The following is a 21,092-nucleotide window of genomic DNA, read 5'->3' as shown; positions in this document are numbered from 1 at the left end:
CCCCAAAGCACCTGCCCCCCCCCCCCCCCCAGTTTGAGGGCATGCTGCCTGGTACAGTTCAGAGCTAGCGCTAGCTCGTCCCCCCTTTCCTGACCTGCCAGGCTGCACGCTCGGATAAGAGTCTGGTATAAATTTTGGGGGGGTAACCCCATGCCGTTTTTTTCTGCATGGGGGTTCCCCTTAAAATCCATGCCAGACTGAAGGGCCTGGTATGGTCTTGGAAAGGGAACCCATGCTGTTTGTGGGTTTTTTTGTTTTGTTTTTTGCGTGGAGTTCCCCTTCAAGATCATCAGAGCCTGTCACATGCCTTGACTGATCCGACTTCAATTATATTCAATGGGTTGAAATTGAAGTAGGATCAAAGTCTGACCGATTTGTGTCGGACCAGTTAAAGTGGAGGTTCACCCGGAAATTACAATTTTTAACCTTCAATTGATGTTCATTTTGTCAAGGGGAATCAGTAGTTTTTTAAAAATCGAAGCCGTACTTACCGTTTTAGAAATGCATCATCTCCGCGGCTTCCGGGTATGGGCTGCGGGACTGGGCGTTCCTACTTGATTGATAGGCTTCCGACGGTCGCATCTATCGCGTCACGATTTTCCGAAAGTAGCCGAACGTCGGTGCGCAGGCGCCGTATAGAGCCGCACCGACGTTCGGCTACGAGTGACGCGATAGATGCGACCGTCGGAAGCCTGTCAATCAAGTAGGAATGCCCAGTCCCGTAGACCATACCCGGAAGCGGCGGAGAAGATGCATCTCTAAAACGGTAAGTACGGCTTTGATTTTAAAAAAAAACTACCCGAATGAGCATCAATCTAAGGTTAAAAAAATTTTTTCGGGTGAACTCCCGCTTTAAGACGGCTCTTTTCACATTTCATACGACATGAGCTCCCAATGTCGGAGCGTTTGTCGTACCAGTGTGAACCTGGCCTAAATGAACAAGCTGAAGTTAGAAGCTGATTGTTTATTATGCACAGTAGCACCAGATTTTGTGTGCACCAGTTTTAGTAAATATCTCCCTATGGAGTTGATTTACTAAAACTAGAGGGTGAGAAATCTGGTGCAACTCTGCCTACAAACCATTTAGCATTCAGGTTTTTTTTTTTTGTGTGTCAAACCTTAATTGAACAAGTTGGAAGCTGATTGGCTACCATGCACAGCTACACCAGATTTTGCACTCTCCAGTTTTAGTAAATCAACCCCATCCTAGCAACAAGGCAGGACACGATGATGCCATCTCTGTGAGTTTTTCAGTTTTCCATTGTAGATGGTCTACACCTATATCACAGGCATTATTCAACTTTAGTCAAAGCTGCACAGTGGTTTTTTATTTCAATCTACATGCTTCCATTACCTGCATAGGCAGTTTTTGTGATAAAGATGAACTATTCCTTTAAAGTTATTTTACTTTATGTTAAAAATGTGTACATAGTCCGTAGTCTCGACATGGGGGCACCTTAAAGTGACATTTAAATGTTCATTGATTTTTTTATTGATTTTTTTTTTTATACTTATTTGCGCTGTGCAGTGGTTTTGCACAGAGCAGCCCTGAGTACTCTTTTCGGGTCCCCTGCCGGCACTCCTGGCTCCTCCTTTTCAGCCAGTGCTGCTTGCTCTAGAGCAGTGATGGCGAACCTTGGCACCCCAGATGTTTTGGAACTACATATCCCATGATGCTCAACTACACTCCAGCATGCATAAGCCTCATGGGTGGGAAATGTAGTTCCAAAACATCTGGGGTGCCAAAGTTCGCCATCACTGCTCTAGAGGTACTGGTTCATAATCTCTGCCGAGCCCCGCTCTATGCATCCATAAGACACAGAGTCGTGGCCCTGGCCCCACCCCCTGCTTACTCCTCATTGATTCAATGGCTCCCGCTGCTATCTCAGCCGATGAAGAATGAGAGATCCAGGAGAAGCTCAGTTCTTGTGCACATCACTGGATCGAGAGGGAGCTCAGATGAGTATTAGAGGGGGCTAGGGGGGGGCACTGCACAGAGATTTTTTTTTTTTTTTTTTACCTTCATGTATAGAATGCACGAAGGTAAAAAATCTGGAGCCTTACATGATGTCCTCTGTTACTCTTACATTTTTTCACATAAAAAAAAAAAAAGAATAAATTGTCAATTGGGGAAAAAAATAAGAAATCTTGAATGTTTAAAACCACTTTAAGTCTGCTTTTGCAAGGCTGCTTGTAAAAGAAAAAAAACAATTTTCTTTAAATGTCATCTGTTGCTTCCAGTAAGTTGCTATTTGCAGAAACGTTTCTAGAAAAGCTTAGATGCTTCTGAGACTGTGACCACTTCCTGTTATAGATCTTGTGTTAGAGCTGTCAGATGGAAACACACCCATCCTCTCTGTTCTCTCCCACTTTCTTTTTCACTAGGACTCTCAGCCTTCTCCCTTGGCTTTGCTAGCTGCAACCTGCAGTAAAATAGGAAACACTGGGGAAAATCAGACCGTGGGACAGCAACAGATAATCATAGATCCCAGCCAAGGATTGGTTCAGCTGCAAAACCAGCCACAGCAGCTGGAGTTGGTCACCACTCAGCTGGCAGGCGGCGCTTGGCAAATAGTCGCGGCCGCACCTCCCATCTCGAAGGAAAACAGTATAGCTCAGCAAGGCATTTCAATAGCTAGTACAGCAGGTTCGTCTACTAGCAGCAATGATAATTCATCGCCCACAAAAACTAAAACTAGCACTTCAGCCCCTGGACAGTTCCAGGTCATCCAGGTCCAAACGCCTGGAGGGAACGTGCAGTACCAAGTTATTCCCCAGATTCAGACTTTGGATGGTCAGCACATTCAGTTCAGCCCTGGAAATGCCACCACACTGCAAGATTTGCAAGGTCAAATCCAATTTATTCCCGCCGGTAACAATCAAGCCATTATCACTGCTGGCAACAGAACAGCATCTGGAAATATTATTGCACAGAATTTAGGGAATCAAATGCAGATACGGCCTGGAGTTTCTATACCACTGCAGCTGCAGACCATCTCTGGTACTCCTCAAGTAGTGACCACCTTGCCCATAAACATAGGAGGAGTGACTCTGGCTCTGCCCGTGATCAACAGTATGTCTGCTGGAGGAGGTTCAGCACAGATTGTTCAGACCACAGATGGTGGGGTTACCAATGGAAATCAGCTGATGTCTACACCCATCACAACTTCCTCCATCAGTACCATGCCCGATTCTCCCTCCTCCTCCGCCTCCTCCACCACCTGTACAACCACTGTGTCTACCACTCTGACTAGCAGCGACACGCTTGTCAGCACAGCTGAATCGGGCCAGTTCACGAGCACACCAGCAAGTACAGACCGGGCAGCAGAAGAATCGCCATCCTCTGTCACCGAGTCTGAATCTCAAAGTAGCAGTCAGCTTCAGGCCAACGGACTTCAGAATGTGTCCGATCAGTCGAGCTCCTTGCAGCAGGTGCAGATCATGGGGCAGCCACTTTTACAGCAAATTCAGATTCAGCAGCCGCAGCAACAGATTATACAAGCCATACCACAGCAGTCTTTTCAGCTTCAATCAGGACAGACCATACAGACTCTTCAGCAACAACAGCTGCAAAACGTTCAGCTCCAAGCACTAAGCCCATCGCAGATTCTCATAAGGGCCCCAACGTTAACTCCATCTGGTCAGATCAGCTGGCAAACTGTGCAGGTTCAGAATATCCAGAGCCTTCAGAATTTGCAGGTTCAGAATGCTGGCCTGCAGCAACAGCTCACCATAACTCCAGTGTCCACCAGTAGTGGCACAATTGCCCAGATTACACCAGTGACAGTTTCTGGCACCCCAATCACTCTCAATGCTGCCCACTTTACATCTGTGCCTAACCTGCAGACAGTCAGCGTTGCAAATCTTGGTACGGCTGGAGTCCAGGTTCAGGGGGTTCCTGTCACTATTACAAACGTTGGAGGTATGTGTCATCTTTGCATGTTTTAACCATGTTTGCTGTTTTGATGAATCCGGACATTGTTTAGGCTGGCCATACATTATGCAATTTTCTTGTACAATTTCCAATCTACCAAAGCCATATAATATGAGGTTAGACCACAAAAAACACTATGGGGTAGATTCAGATAGAAGATATGACGGCGTATCTCTGAGTGCGGGCCGTCGTATCTATGCGCCCGATTTAGAGAATCAGTTACGCATAGATTTCCCTAAGATCCGACCGGCGTAAGTGTTTTACACCGTCGTATCTTAGGCTGCATATTTACGCTGGCCGCTAGGTGGCACTTCCATAGATTTACGCAAGGAATATGCAAATGAGCTAGATACGCCGATTCAGAAACGTACGTCCGGCCGGCGCATTTTTTTACGTCAGGCTTTTTTCGGCGTATAGTTACCCCTGCTATATGAGGCGTATCCTATGTTAAGTATGGCCGTCGTTCCCACGCCGAGTTTTGAAAATTTTACGTCGTTTTCGAGCATGCGCACTGGGACGTAAAAAAACGTCACATACGCGGGGTCACAGTTAATATACATAAAACACGCCCACATCATCCACATTTGAATTATGCGGGCTTACGCCGACACAGATACGTTACGCCGCCGTAATTAAGGGCGCAAGTTCTTTCTGAATACAGAACTTGCGCCCTAAATTACGGTGGCGTAACGTATCTGAGATACGTTACACCGGGCATAAAGATAGACGATTCTATCTGAATCTACCCCCAAATTGTCAAAAGTAATGGTACACCTGCCTTTACACACACATGAACTTTAATGGCATCCCAGTCTTAGTCTGTAGGGCTCAATATTGAGTTGGCCCACCCTTCAGCTATAACAGCTTCAACTCTTCTTGGAAGACTGTCCAAAAGGTTTAGGAGTGTGTCTATGGGAATATTTGACCTTTCTTTCAGAAGCGCATTTGTGAGGTCAGGCACTGATGTGGACGAGAAGGCCTGGCTCACAGTCTTCACTCTCGTTCATCCTAAAGGTGTTCTATCGGTTGAGGTCAGGACTCTGTGCAGGCCAGTCATGTTCCTTCACCCCAAACTCGCTCATCCACGTCTTTATGGACCTTATTTGTGCACTGGTCCGCAGTCATGTTGGAACAGGAAATGGCCAACCCCAAAGTGTTCCCATAAGTTGGGAGCATGAAATTGTCCAAAATGTCTTGGTATGCTGACACCTTAAAGTGGAGGTCCACCTTAAATAAAAATATTAAAAGCCAGCCGCTACAAATACTGCAGTGGCTGACTTTTAATAAATGGACACTTACCTGTTCAGGGTGCCCTCGATGTCGGCAGCCGTAGCCGAGCAATTGCTCGTCTCTCGGCTGCCCCCGCCGCCATACTCGGTGAGGGAATCGGGAAGTGAGGCATTGTGGCTTCACTGCCCGGTTACCTACTGCGAACGCACAAGTCCTCACTGGGACCTGTGTGTTTCCCAGAAGACAGCAGGGAGGCGATAAGGGGCGTGACTCCAGCGGGAGTCTATTCCCGGAAGTGGGTGCAAATACCTGTATTATACAGGTATCTGCACCCCCTCCCCCTGAAAGGTGCCAAATGTGACACCGGAGGGGGGGGGGGGTCCAAAAAGCGGAGGTTCACTTTTTGTGTGAACCTCCGCTTTAAGAGTTCCTTTCACTAAAACTAAGGGGCCAAACACAACCCCACACAATAATTCCCCCTTCACCAAATGATTTGGACCAGTGCACAAAGCAAGGTCCACAAATACATGAATGAGCGAGTTTGGGGTTGAGTCCTGACCTCAATATATAATTATTTTTTCTCCCAAAAATTTGTACACCCCCTACATTTTTTAAAATATTTTATTACATCTTTTCATGTGACAACACTGAAGAAATTACACTTTGGCTGGTCTCACACGGACGTTCCGTTACATTTTTTTTCTGTTGTAAAAAAAAAAAAGATCAAAAATGGATACAAATGTCAACTTTTACATCCATTTTAGTATCCGCTGAAATCCCTTTTTTACAAAACAAACAAAAAAAATGTGACTGAACTGAACTTCAAACACTGTATATAGCTGGTAGCTAAGGAGAGGGCTGGGAAGCCAGCCACCGCGTCCTTAATAACCGATGGGTTCCCCGCTGACAGCTGAATGTAAAAAACAAAATTGCTGTAAAAAAACAAAAAACGCTGTGTGGTCCATTCCAGGCCCTTTGGGATACGGCAAAATGTAAAAAAAAAAAAAGAAAATATGGCATGGGCCTCCCCCCCCCCCTAAAATCCCTACCGTGGAAAAGCAGGCATCGGGGAAGATGGCAGCGGAGAGAACGGCACCGGGAGAAGACAGAGCTGTTAATAAAGGAATTGTCAAAAACCGACTCTTGTGTTTTTTTTTTCACTGCCTTTTTGGTGAATGGGTAGGGGTAGTATGTATTCAATATCCTTTCACATGGGGAGGGGGGCAGGTTCCGATAAGCCCCCCGCCCGCAGACATCAGCAACCACCGGCCTGGGTTGTCGAGAAGAGGCTCTTTGCACCCCCCATGCTAAGGGAATGCGGCCTGCTATGTCTATGGCTCGCTCGTCTCCTGCCGGGCTGCATGCTCGGATAAGGGTCTGGTATGGATTTTGGGGAGCACCACGCGCCATTTTTTTTTCCCGAATCCATACTAGATCCGATAGACCTGGGGGGGACCTCACACAGCTTCAAGGCCCCCTCCTTAGCAACCAGCAGTGTGTTTAATGAGGGGGAAAAAAGGGTTTAAAAACTGATGTAAACGGATTGGACGCTAACATCCGTTTTTTGTCCGTTCCAGTTTTTTTTTACGGATAAAATTATTGGGGTTCTTCCGTCATAAAAAACGGAGCTTAGCAGAGATGGATGTCAGCGTATGATCATCTGCTAATGTCCGCTATCCCGTAGAGATACACGTATGTCTGTTTTTCATCCGCCAACTAATGGATGAAAAACGGATATACGGAACGGCCATGTATGCAAGCTGTACACTCGCTACTTTACATTGTAGTAAAGGCCCCTTTCACACGGCCGTTCGTATATCCATTTTTTATGACGAAACAAAACCCAAACGGATGAAAAACTGATGTTAGCAGACGACCTGCTTACATCCGATCCACTGACATCCATTTTTAAACCCTTTTTTCCCCCTCATTAAATACGCTGTATAAACCTGGCTGTTAAGGAGGGTCGGCAAGCTGGCCGCCGCATCCTTAACAACCGATGAGTCAGTTCCCTGGTGACAGCTAAATGTAAAAAAAAGTTGCCGGCAAAAAAAAAATTGTGAAAGCGACGTGGGGTCCCCCCCCCCCCCCCCCACGAAAAAAACAAAAAATGGCGTGGGCACCCTTAAAATCCATACCAGACCCTTATCCAAGCATGCAGCCTGGGCAGGTCAGGAAAGGGAGGGGACAAGCGAGCCCCCCCACTACTAAATCATACCAGGCTGCATGCCCTCAACATGGGGGGGTGGGAGCCCTGCGCCCCCCCACCCCAAAGCACCTTGCCCCCATGTTGATGTTGACAAGGGCCTCTTCTCATCAACCCTGGCCGGTGGTTGTCTGCAGGGGGCTTATCAGAATCCAGCCCCCCCCCCCTAGGTGAATACATAGGGGGTACATACTACCCAATCACCAAAAAGGCAGTGAAATGTTAAAAAAACAAAGAGCCGGTTTTTGACAACTCCTTTATTGATAGCTCTGTCTTCTCCCAACGCCGTCCTCTCCGCCGTCTCCTCCCATTGCAGTCTTCCCTGATGCCTTCTTTCCCACCGCTGTCCAGTTCCTCACCGCCAGTTACCTGATAAAAATATTTAAAAGCCGCTGTTCTTCTGTTGCCGTCTTCCTCTGATCTGTTGCCATCCTCTGTCTGCCATCTATTCTAAAGCCATAGGGCGTGGCTATCCAATGACATCACCCAGAGAGCCTGCCCCTGTGACATCACAGGGGGCAGGCTCTTCAGGTCATGTCATCTGGTGGCCACGCCCCATGGCTGTATAACAGATGCCAGACAGCGGACGACACAACGAAGGAAGATGGCAGAAAAACAGTGGCTTTTTTATTTTATTTTTAGCGGGTAACCGGCGACGAGGAAGAACACAGGTGCAGGAGGAGAAGGCATTGGGGAAGACGGCAGCAGGAGGTGAAGACAGCTGCGGGAAGAGAGGGCGGCATTGGGAGAAGACAGAGCTATTAATAAAGGAATTGTCAAAAACTGGCTCTTGTGTGTTTTTATTTTATTTTATTTTATATTTCACTGCCTTTTTGGTGAATGGGTAGGGTAGTTTGTACCCGATTCTCATAGCGGGGGAGCCCAGAATCTGGGGGGCACCCCAGATTCCGATAAACCTCACCACATGCAGACCCCGACAACCACTGGCCAGGTTTGTCAGGAAAAGGCCCTTGTCCCCATCAATATAGGGGCAAGGTGCTTTGGGGTGGGAGGGGAAAAGCACCCACCCCCCATGTTGAGGGCATGCAGCCTGGTATGGCGCTCGCTTGTCCCCCTCCCTCTCCTGACCTGCCTCGTTGCATGCTCGGATATGGGTCTGGTATGGATTTTAAAGGGAACCCACGCCATTTAAAAAAAAATTGGCATGGGGCCTCCCCTCCGAATCCATACTAGATCCGAAAGACCTGGGGAGGGGACCACACCGTTTTTTTTTTTTTTTTTACATTCATCGGTTGTTAAGGATGCGGCGGCCGGCTTTCTAGTCCCCTCCTTAGAAACCAGTTACATATAGTCTTTGAAGTTAAATTCATTCACTTTTTTTTTTTGTAAAAAAACAGATGTCAGCGGATATGAAAACTTGACATCTGTATCCGTTTTTGATCTGTTTATTTTACAAAAAAAACGTGACTGAACTGAAAAAAACTGAACATCCGTGTGAAACCAGCCTAACCGTGTAAATTTGCTGTCCCCTCAAAATAACTTAACACACAGCCAATAATGTCTAAACCGCTGGCAACAAAAGTGAGTACACCCCTAAGTACAAAAAGTCCAAATGTGTCAATATTTTGTGTGGCCACCATTATTTTCCAGCACTGCCTTAACCCACTTGGGCATGGAGTTCACCAGAGCTTTACAGGTTGACAATGGAGTCCTCTTGCACTCCTCCATGACGACACCACAGAGCTGGTGGATGTTGGAGACCTTGCACTCCTCCACCTTCCGTTTGAGGATGCCCCACAGATGCTCAATAGGGTTTAGGCCTGGAGACATGGTGCCAGTCCATCACCCTTACCCTCAGCTACTTTAACAAGGCAGTGGTCGTCTTGGAGGTGTGTTTGGGGTCGTTATCATGTTGGAACGCTGCCCTGCGGCCTAGTCTTGATCTGCTTCAGTATGTCACAGTACATGTTGGCATTCATGGTTCCCTCAATGAACTGTATCTCCCCAGTGCCCGCAGCACTCATGCAGCCCCAGACCATGACACTCACACCACCATGCTTGACTGTAGACACACTTGTCTTTGTACTCCTCACCTGGTTGCCGCCACACACGATTGACACCATCTGAACCAAATACGTTTATCTTGGTCTCATCAGACTACAGGACATGGTTACAGTAATCCATGTTCTTAGTCTGCTTTTCTTCAGCAAACTGTTTGCGGGCTTTCTTGTGCATCATCTTAGAAGAGGCTTACTTCTGGGATGACAGCCCTGCAGACCATCTTGATGCAGTGTGCGGCGTATGGTCTGAGCATTGACAGGCTGACTCCCAACCCCCTCAACCTCTGCAGCAATGCTGGCAGCACTCATACGTCTATTTCCCAAAGACGATTTTAGGATATGACGCTGAGCACATGCACTCAACTTCTTTGGTCAATCATGGCGAGGCCTGTACTGAGTTAAACCGCTGTATGGTGTTGGCCACTGTGCTGCAAATCAGTTTCAGGGTCTTGGCAATCTTATAGCCTATGCCATCTTTATGTAGAGCAACAAATCTTTTTTTCGGATCATAAGAGAGTTCAACGAGTCACACGGAGGGAAAATGGCTAATTGGACCCAATTTGAACATTTTCACATAGGGGTGTACTCACTTTTGTTGCCAGAGGTTTAGACATTAATGGCTGTGTTGAGGGGACAGAAAATGTACACTGTTATACAAGCTGTACACCCACTACTTTACATTGTAGCAAAGTGGCATTTCTTCAGTGTTGTCACATGAAAATATATAATAAAATATTTACAAAAATGTGAGGGGTGTACTCACTTTTGTGAGATACTGGGGAGGATTTACTAAAACTGGAACACTCAGACTCTGGTGCAACTGTGCATTGTAACCAATCAGCTTGTTCAATCAAAGCAGAGTTCCACTGGTTTTTGAGTTTATTAAAAGTCAGCAGCTACAAAAAGTGTAGCTGCTGACTTTTAATAAACAGACACTTACCTGTCCCATGGTCCAGCGATGCGAAGCCTCTGTTCTCTCCCCCTCCTCTTTGCCCCCACAGTGTGTGTGTGTATGTGTATATATATATATATATATATAAAATCAATATACATGTATTTATTTTTTTAAAGCAGAGGCCCTAGAGAATAAATTGGTGGGTGTTGCAATTTTTATGTCACACGGTATTTGTGTAGAGGTTTTTCAAATGCATTTTTTTTTTTGGAGAAAAAATATATATTTTTTTGTTTGTTTTTAAATTTTAATGCAAAAAACACAATACATATCCCAATTTTGGTAAAGATGATGTCACGCCGAGTAAATAGATGCCAAACATGTCACGCTTTGAAATTGCTCACGTCCGTGCAACGGCGCCAAGATCGGTGTGATCAAATGCTTTAAAAAAAAATTAAATGGTGCCAGGAAGTGATGTTTGTTCGTCGCTTCCGGTTTCCTATATTATAGAGGCGGAGAAAGTGGTTCTGGACTTTGTCCGTCTCTATAATCAGCCAGGAGAAGCTCGATCGGATGTCTGGGTGGGAGGGGACAGCCCACAGGAGGGGGGACATCCCTTCCCATGGTTGTAAAAGCGATCCAACAGCTAGTTAGCCACTCAAATTGCTTTTACAAGAGAGCTGACCATTGGCTGGAAACCGTGTTGCTTGCCCGCAACAGCTTTAAATGTAAAGAAAAACATCTTGCCAGGCTCCCGGAACTGCATGTCTTGGGCATCGGGCGATACTAAATGAACATCCCTGCACTGTGTATCAATACTTTCACAAGTGCTTGTGCATTCACTTTGCTTGTGCATACAAAGAACTACATGCAAGTAAAACCTATGCCTAAAATAAAGTCCACTCAATCCCAATGTGCTTGAGCCCTGGTTCACACTGGGTACGATTTGGAACGATTTGAGATGCGATTTGACATGTCAAATCGCATCTCAAATCGGCGGCAATTGTCGGCAATGGCACTGTCCTAATCAGTGCGACGCCGCATCTGCGATTTCAAAAAGTAGTTCCTGTACTACTTTTTGCGATTTCGGCCCGCGATTTACATTAAATTGCGGCCGAAATCGCAGCCGCGAAATCGCGGTAAAATCGTGCATTTTACCGCGATTTTGAATTCGCAGCAGTGTGAACCTAGGCTAATAGTGAAAAAGTGGAATCAAACAGTAGATACATTGTTGATACTTCAGTGCTGAGACTTAATAGTTTTTTACAGAGGGTTATCATACAGTGCTGTTCACAACCTCCTTTTAACAATGGGGTCCATCAAATGAGGTGAAGGCATATTTGATTTGGCACCCAGATGGATTCACCAATGCATGGGGGACACACTGTGAGAGATTTACTAAAACTGGTGCACACAAAATCTGGTGCAGCTGTGCATAGTAACCAATCCGCTTCTAACTTTAGCTTTGGCAATAAAACCTAGAAGCTGATTGGTGACTATGCATAGCTGCACCAGATTATTTTTGCACCAGTTTTAGTAAATCTCCGCCATTAGGGCCGGTCCGACATGCACTCCCACTATGAGAGCACATGTCACATGACCCCAAAATGAATGGTTCCCTATGAGAGCCGTTTTAACTGGTCTGACTTTGAAAATTCTTCCTGCACTACTTTGGTCCTACTTGGGCACGATTTCAGCCTCTTGATTTGAATGGAAGTCGGGATCGTCATCTTAACTGATCCGACTTGTAGCATGCGACTTGTGCTCTGAGGATCTTGAGGGGGAACTCCACACCCAAAATGGAAAAAAAATATATATTGTGGGGTCCCCCTCCCCAGACCAGAAGACCCTTCAATCCGGTATGGATTTTGAGGGGAAACCCCATGCCATCCGAGGATGCAACCCCCTCCTGGACCATACCAGGCCACATGCCCTCAAAATGGGGGGGGGGGTGCTTTGGGGCAGAGAGGGCTCTCTGGGCGGTGGTTATGGTGGTCTGCAGGCAGGGGGCTTATTAAAATCTGGAAGCCCCCCATATCCCGCCCCTCCATGTGAATGAGTACCCCTACCCATTCACCAACTAAAAAAGCGTGTTACAAAAAACAAGAGACGGTTTTTGAAAAGTTCTTTATTAAAAATGAAGAATGTCCCCCATCGCTCCTTGTCTTCTTTGTCCTGTTTCTTCTCTCTCCACCGATGACTTCTTTTTACGATGAACCGGTCCTCCTCCAACACTGGCTCCTGCTGTTGTGTCAGGTCCCAGTTCTTATACAGCCATGGGATGTGGCCATCCGAGGACGTCACCCGTATAACACACCACCTCATGACAGGGGCAAGATCTCCGGGTGACATCACAAGGGGCCCCATGGCTATATGAGAACTGGCAGACACCGAACCTGACACAACAGTGGAAGCCATCGTCGGAAGATGGCCAGGTCAGCAGAGGAAGTCATCGGCCGAGGGAGAGGAACCAGATGAAGAATACCTGGAGCTACAACGGGGGACATTCTTCATTTTTAATAAAGGACTTTTTGAAAGCCATCTCTTGTTTTTTGTAACGCTACACTTTTAATTTTTTTTAGTGAATTGGTAGGGGTACAATGTACCCCCTATTTTTTAAAGAGAGCTTCCAGATTCTGATAAGCCGCCTGCCCGCAGACCCTCATAACCACCACCCAGGGTTGTTGAGAAGAGGCCCTTGTCCCCATCAACATGGGGACAAGGTGCTTTGTTGATACCAGGCCACGTTGAGGGCACGTGGCCTGGTATGGTCCCTTTCCTGACCTGCCAGGCTGCATGCTTGTATAAGGGCCTGGTATGGATTCTGTGGGGGCACACCGTTTTTTTTTTGGTGTGGGGTTTCCCCTCAAAATCCATACCAGCTTTACAGGGCCTAATATGTTCGGATCAAAGTCGGATATCGTTCATTGAAGTATGTACTTCTTTGTATGCACAAGCCCTTATGAAAGTATTGATATACAGTGATATGTTTATTTCATGATTTATTTTTTTATTTATTTTCGGTATTTGATTATTTGAGGAGCATTGTACTTTTATTTTATTTTTTTGTTTTTTCAGTCTTTTTTGTGGTAGTGATTCACAGTGGTGTAAGCTGCTTTATACATTTTTTTAATTTAAAGTGTCAGCGTGTGGATATTTCTGATATTTCTTTGGTTCAAATCGCATGACAAGTTGCATTGCCGGTAATGGAACCATTCATATCACCGCGACTCATGTCTCAGCAATTAGGAAAAAGGTTCCTGCACTACTTTTTACCAATTTAATTGCGACTTGCATAGCCTTCTATTAAATGAAGTCGCAAGCCACAATGAAATCGGTAGTGCAAATCGCACTGAAGTAGCGCAATTTCAAAGCCGCAGCGGTGTGAACGGGGGCTAAAACATCATACAATAGTTTGAACTGATGAAACTTTTCTGCAGGTGTTCTAAATCTAGCATATATCCCCTTTTTGGAATTCACTATCGTGCATTGCCATGTATTGTGGCAGGCTACAGTGCGGGTGCATTGGGGTGCCGTTCAAACGGAATGCCATCACACCAACAAGTGTAATGTGCGTTACCGCAATGCAAAAATGTGATTTGGCTCTAAATTTCGCCCCTTCTTGACGTTTTCTATTATACCTCCTTCATTTACATTGAATTCCAGTTAAAAATCTAAGGGCCAGATTCACAAAGCAGATACGACGGCGTATCTCCTGATACGCCGTCGTATCTGTTGTTCTATCTATGCGACTGATTCATAGAATCAGTTACGCATAGATAGCTATAAGATCCGACAGGTGTAATTGTTTTACACTGTCGGATCTTAAGATGCAGTACCGGGGGGGGGGGGGGGGGGGGGATTGCGCGTCGTAAACCAGCGTCGGGTATGCAAATTAGGAGTTACGGCGATACACGACGGATTTTCGCGTTCGCTACGTCATCGGTAGTCTAGTTTTCCGTCGCATAGTTACTTTTTTTTTTTGTGCCATAACTTTACACAGCAAGCGTATTGCTGTGTAAAGTATGGCCGTCGTTCCCGCGTCGAAATTGTCTCAACCAAAATGTCAAGCCATCAAATGACTGGAGTCATAACTGATCACATGTGCAATATTATGACAACTACAGATCAGTAAGATGCTAAGATGGCCACTTCCTTGGCTGTAAAGGATAGGATAGTTTAGTTTTGCTTTAAATGAGATTCTGTATAGTCCCATGCAGAATATGCACACGCCGCTCCAAAGAATATCATTAGGAGCATACTGCCAAAACAGCCCATGTCTTTTTCTTCTTGCATCTCACAGTTAAACTACCAAGACAGGACTGAATCTGGTGGTTGTTAGAAACGATTTTATAAAAATAAATTCCAGCATTACCAGCAGCCATGTTCCTGGATCACTAGAATATAGACAGAAGGGTTGTCATAGTACAGTGCTTCCTTGACTTTGTTTCCAAATTGAGATTGCATTAGTGTTGTCAGGTTTATTAACCACTTTCAGACCAGGCCTTTTCTGACACATTTTGTTTACAAGTAACAATCAGTATGTTTTGCTAGATAATTACTTAGAATCCCCAAAGGCCCTAGAGAATAAAATAGTGGTCGTCGCAATTTTTTTATGGCCCATGGTATTTGCGCAGCGTTTTTTCAAATGTAGTTTTTTGGGGGCAAAATAAACACTTTTTTGCATTCTGTATTTATACATTTTTCAGTACAAAAACAAGAGAAAAAAGGGAAGTATGGGGAAACAGAATGGGTACATGAGCGAAGGCAAAACACTGTAAAGAACAGGGGGATTCTAACATTCTGCCATCTACAAAAACAGGCCATGCAACGTTAAAATCCAAAGAACGTTGTTGAAATCGGTGGGAGGCCAGACATATTTCGGGCTTCCAATGAAGTACTTCCAGAGCGAAAAGTCTGAGTGTTAGGGGATCCAGAAGTTCCTTTCAAGGAGAGGTGATTCCAGGTGCTTATTGGGAACCTCTTCATAGATTTTCTAGAAAGCCTCATGATGCCCATATAGTTGCCTTGTCACAATGAGCTTATACAAAGAAAGGGTAGGAAGACGAGAGGGGGGGGGGGAGTGGGAGGGGAAGAGGGGTGCCACCGGGCGGGGACACATAGTTACAATGTTGTGAAGGATGGGTACAACTGTGTTCAATTTGACCCCAACAGATAAAGACCAGTATTTGAGGAATTATTATGTTTTTCTTGATGTGTGCATGGCTACATTCAAGTTCACTCGGCTTTCCAAAAGTTGGGCAGATTTTCTTGGGCTCCCCCCCCCCCCCCCCCCCATGCAATTTTGCTCTCCACCTGCTCTGAGAGACATACAATAAATATCAGCTAGACTTAAAATCAGTTTACTGTATCAGATAAGGCAGAGATTTTGATTGGTTGCCAGAAGTTACAGCACACATCACGGCTCACTGATTGGTTGCTAGAGGTTACAGCACATCATCTCTTGACTGCAGAGGGGCACATTATACATATGAACGCCGCCTTTATTTACATATGAATGCCACCGGCCTCAGCTATTTACATATGAATACCGCCGCTATTTACATATGAATGCTCCCATTATTTACATATGAATGGTATAATGACATAATGAATGGTTATTGACATGTAAACTCAGGGTCTGCAGGTGAGTCACCTGTGCACAACAATAGGGCAGAGCTGGGCAGCATTAGTAGCAGCACTACATTCTGAGATATCAGGACACAGCACAGGACTAAAACCTCAAGGGACAAGAGAATTTAAACTGGGATAGTTGGCAAGTATGAGGCAGCTGCTTTGGGCCCCACAACAATGAGTGAGTGAGAAACTTTTATAGCGCAACACGTGCGAACTGAATCGCCTCTGGGCGCTTAGAATCCATTTTCTGAGCGAGACTTTTTGCCCAGAAGAGATAGGTTTTGATTTTTCCTCTGAAGGCCAAGGGGTTCACCTCCAATTGGATGCTGGTTGGTAAAGCGTTCCACAGTCTGGGTCCTTGGACTGCAAATCTCCGTTCTCCTTTGGACTTGTATCTGGCTTTGGGTATCTGGAGTAGGTTTTGATTGGTGGATCGCAGAACGCGATTGGGGTTGTGAGCTTTTAGTTTTTCGCATAGATATTGTGGGGCATTTCCTTGAACGCACTTATGCGTTAGACAGAGTGCCTTGAAAGAGATTCTGTCAATGACAGGGCCCAGGGCAGCTGTCCTATTTGCCCTGCCTTAAAGACGGTCCTGCATATATTAATTGGTATTAAGCAGTCAAAATTAAGATAATTAAATGGATTTTTATTATAAAAATATGTATATTCACACTTTCACAGAATAAAAATGAATCATGGCAATCGAGAAAAATTACATCCTACCATATCCATATATTGGTTGCTCATTATAATATAGCCTCTTTCTCTCTCTACAAAGTTGGAGGTGAACAATTTCAGCATGAATTAATAATTGTATTGTATTGCAGCCATTGTATCCATAACTCTCCATCATCGTTAATTTTGAATTGTATATGTTGACTTTTTATAAGGACCTTTCCAATTACTAAACATTTTGTTGTTTAATTTTAATTTTCCAACACCAGGCCAGCAGCAAGGAAGTGAAGGTGTCAAAGTACAGCAAGCTACTATAGCCTCTATTGCTGTTGGAGGGCTTACCAATGCCACCATCGGTGCCGTCAGTCCTGATCAAATATCACAGGTGCAGCTTCAACAGTCTCAGCTATCATCAGATCAAGAGGTGCAGACTGGCAAGAGGCTGAGAAGAGTTGCATGTTCATGTCCTAACTGTAGAGAAGGGGAAGGAAGGTAAGCTCTTCAATGAAGTTCTATGAACCTTGTTAAGATATTTTGAACAGGGAGTATGTGACAAAAGTTTTAATTAAAGTGTTACTAAATCCAGTAATATAAAAGTAGTTTATCTGTTCCTCCCCCACCACAGTGCCCACAGCTTATAAATCTTCTTTTTACATTAAAATATTTCCACTATATACCTTTTTGGACGGTCTGTATACCACGGGTTACATGATAAACTGCACGGTTTCTCCTGTACTGGGAGTTCATGTAGGAGGAGATTTCCACTTCAGCCTGTATACACGCCCACATGTGACCTGGCTAGTTCGACTCAACAAGGAAATATTCTATACACCATAAAAGACACAACTGAGCATGTGCAGGTCGGCTACCCTGCCTGTGTTAGCTGGCCTTCCCCAGACAGACAGTGAGGGGAGGGAAGGATCTCTCCATACAGGATAAAACAGCCTTTTTACACAATGTAGAGGATTACCCCCTTAAAGCGGATGTCTGCTGAGAAAAAATATTAAAAGCCAGCAGCTACAAATACTGCAGCTGCTGACTTTTAATATTAGGACACTTACCTGTCCTGGAGCCCAGCGCCGTCCGCAGCAGAGGACGAGCGATTGCTCGTCACTCTGCTCCCCCCCCCCCCCCGCCATCCTCTGTGAGGGAACCAGGAAGTTAAGCGCTCCGGCTTCACTGCCCGGTTCCCTATGGCGCATGCGCGAGTCGCGCTACGCCTGCCGATTGGCTCCCGCTGTGTACTGGGAGCCGAGTGTTGTCATGCCCGCAGTCTGCCCGAGACTGTTTGGCCGGAAGTGGGTGCAAATACCTGTCTTTAGACAGATATCTGCACCCTCCTCCCCCTGAAAGGTGTCAAATGTGACACCGGAGGTGGGGAGGGTTTCCGATCAGCGGGAGTTCCACTTTAGGGTGGAGCTCCGCTTTAAGTTCCACAGTTAGTATAACAAGCATGCTATTCTGCATATAAAGACTGATTTTACTGTTGTGGGTTTAGTAAAACTCTAAGGGCATTCCCAAACCACACAGTCTAAGGGTCAAGGGTGAATGTATTGCCAAAATGATACTTCATATATAAGTTTGATTATCGCCGTATCCAAGAATTGATGTACTCAAGAAAGTAAAAAAAAAGCTGACCGTGGAAGAAAAAAAGATTACTACCAGCCAAGTTATCAATAATAAAAAAGTGACATTTATTTAAAAACATTCAGTATTAGGAGAATACAATTAAACCTTTCTGTTACTACTGCTATTCATTTGTTGATTTGGATGTATGCTCCACTTGATGATGACTCTTCACTGTGTTCCATGGTAAATCTAATGCCTTGGAAATTCTTTTGTACCCTTCTCCTGACTGATACCTTTTAACAATGAGATCCTCTAATGCTGTGGAAGCTCTCTCCGGACCATGGCTTTTGCTGTAGGATTGGACTAAGAAAATGTCAGGAAAGACCTACTAGAACAGCTGAACTTTATTTGGGGTTAATCAGAGACACTTTAAATGATGGCCGGTGTGTACTGACCTGTATTTAACATGAGTTTGAATGTGATTGCTTAACACAGCTATATCCCCAGTTATAAGAGGGTGTGCACACTTATGCAACCACATTATTTTATTTTTTAATTACCGAGTTGTACAGTTTATAGGTCACATTAACCACTTCCTGACCGACACATGTACATATACGTCGGCAGGTTGGCAGCCATGTGCAAAACGATGTACAGGTACGTCGGCTCCTTTAAGAGCTTTAGCAGGTTAAACACACAAATCCCGGTTCTGTCAGGAGAGGAGAGACAGATCGCGTATTAGGAACACCAATATGTCGCCTCCTCTAGTCACTCCTATCCCCCCACAGTTAGAACACACACTGAGGGGACACATTTAACTCCTTGATCGCCCCCTAGTTATAACCCCTTCCCTGCCAATGACATTTATACAGTAATCAGTGGCTATTTTAAGCTCTGATCACTGTATAAATGTCAATGGTCCCAAAAAAGTGTCTGATCTGTCCGTCGCAATGTAGCAGGCCAGGTAAAAATCTCTGATCGCCGCCATGACTAGTAAAAAAAAAAATAATAATACTAAAAATGCCATAAATCTATCCCCTATTTTGTAGACGCTATAACATTTGCACAAACCAATCAATATACACTTATTACAATTCGTTTTTTACCAAAAATTTGTAGAATATATATCGGCCTAAAATGATGAAGACATTTTTTATTTTTTTTTAATTGGGGATATTTATTATAGCAAAAACTAAAAAAAATATATATTTTTTTTTCAAAATTGTCTCTCTTTTTTTGTTTATAGTACAAAAAATAAAAACTGCAGAGGTGATCAAATATCACCAAAAGAAAGCTCTATTGGTGGGAAAAAAATTAGCATAAATTTTGTTTGGATACAACATCGCACGATCGCACAATTGTCAGTTAAAACGACGCAGTGCTGTATCGCAAATAATGGCCCGGTCATTGAGCAGCCATATCTTCCGGGGCTGAAGCGGTTAATAGGAGCAGAAATTATGTTGGAATTTTTGATACCAAAACTAGTGACCAGTAATGCGTTTTCTCTTTTGCTCTGGATAAAAATAGCTGGTGTAAGCTAACCAGACTTGTGCAGGGAAACACATGGGCAGAAATCAGCCAATGGCACACATTGGTTCCCATAATGTCAATGTGTAGACCTTTCCAAATTATGTCAGACTGGCAATATCATGGCTTACCCCAGTAGCTTAATTTCTTACATATTCATCCATTCATATATTCCATTCTGGTAGCAATAAATCCAACAAGTGTAAAGCCTCGTACACACGGGCCAAAATCTCGTCAGGAAAAAAACATTGTTTTTCCTGACGAGATTCTTGGCAGGAATCTCTTGCCGCTGGAGTGTACAGACACTCCTTTTAAAAGAACCGCGGTTCTTTTGAAAGGCAAGAAGGTGGTGACATCATTGCGTACGAAGAGCATGCGCTTGTCGCATTCGATGCCGTCTCCGCCTTCTTGCTGCACCCTACCTATGCCTAGGAAGCTACTGCGCATGCGTCAAAGTCATTTTGAGCATTTTCTTTCTGGTTCTTGCCGAGTAAACCGAGTGTGTGTACGAGCTTTAGGATTGATTCTCCATACTGTTGTCAATAGCAGACTACTTGTCCAACACCAGTAGGGTAATATTTTAAAGTCGCTCAATATCTGAACCTTGTGACAGCCTTTTTCCCCCATAGGCAAATTATGTTTCAGACCACATGGTTCATAGTCTGGGAAAAATTCCAAGAATATGACACTGCATTTAACCCAATGTAGTATAATTTAGATCTTCCACATATCAATGTGCTTTTGGGATTGGCTGCTCCATTGAGCTGCAGCCTGAGCTAACAGGGTGTGCTATATTGGGCCTTGGCCTTTTGAGGGTGGGAATGGAGTAGGAATTCCCACTCTCTGTTCAATGTTCAAGTTGTCAGCTAGATGGCAAAACAAGCAGTTTATATCTTACATAGTTAGTCTGGTTGGAAAAAAGTCACAAATCCATCCAGTACAACCAATAGAAGGGGAAGAAAATAAATAAATAGAGAGAGAAACAGTTGATCCAGAGGAAGGCAAAAACCCCAAAATATGATCCAGTTTGCTCCAGCAGGGGAAAATCCTGAATCAACTTTACCTGTGTCATGCCGCATACACACGATCGGAAATTCCGACAACAAAACCGTGGATTTTTTTCCGACGGAATGTTGGCTTAAACTTGTGTTGCATATACACGGTCAACACAAATGTTGTCGGAAATTCCGAACGTCGAGAACGCGGTCACGCACAACACTACTACAAGCCGAGAAAAATGAAGTTCAATGATTCCGAGCATGCGTAGGATTTTTGTGCGTCGGAATTGCATACAGAACTTTTGTTGTCGGAAAATTTGAGAATCCGCTCTCAAATTTTTGTTGTCGGAAATTCCAACAGCAAATGTCCGATGGAGCATACACACAGTCGGGATTTCTG

At 44.7% G+C, this 21,092-nt stretch overlaps 1 protein-coding gene across 2 annotated transcripts in view; it reads left to right on the top strand.

The window, feature by feature from the left end:
* SP4 (Sp4 transcription factor) overlaps positions 1–21,092 on the top strand; it is a 41,048-nt gene that overhangs the window by 12,403 nt on the left and 7,553 nt on the right. For both annotated transcript variants that reach the window (XM_040352804.1, XM_040352803.1), the window contains exons 3-4: positions 2,386–3,922; positions 16,868–17,090. In XM_040352804.1, coding sequence (XP_040208738.1) covers positions 2,386–3,922; positions 16,868–17,090 — 1,760 coding nt within the window. The remainder of the gene's footprint in view (positions 1–2,385; positions 3,923–16,867; positions 17,091–21,092) is intronic.

Source organism: Rana temporaria, chromosome 5 (assembly GCF_905171775.1).
Source record: "Rana temporaria chromosome 5, aRanTem1.1, whole genome shotgun sequence".
Lineage (NCBI taxonomy): Eukaryota > Metazoa > Chordata > Amphibia > Anura > Ranidae > Rana > Rana temporaria.
The sequence above is the reverse complement of the archived record's forward strand: the minus strand, read 5'-3'. Positions and strand labels throughout refer to the sequence as shown.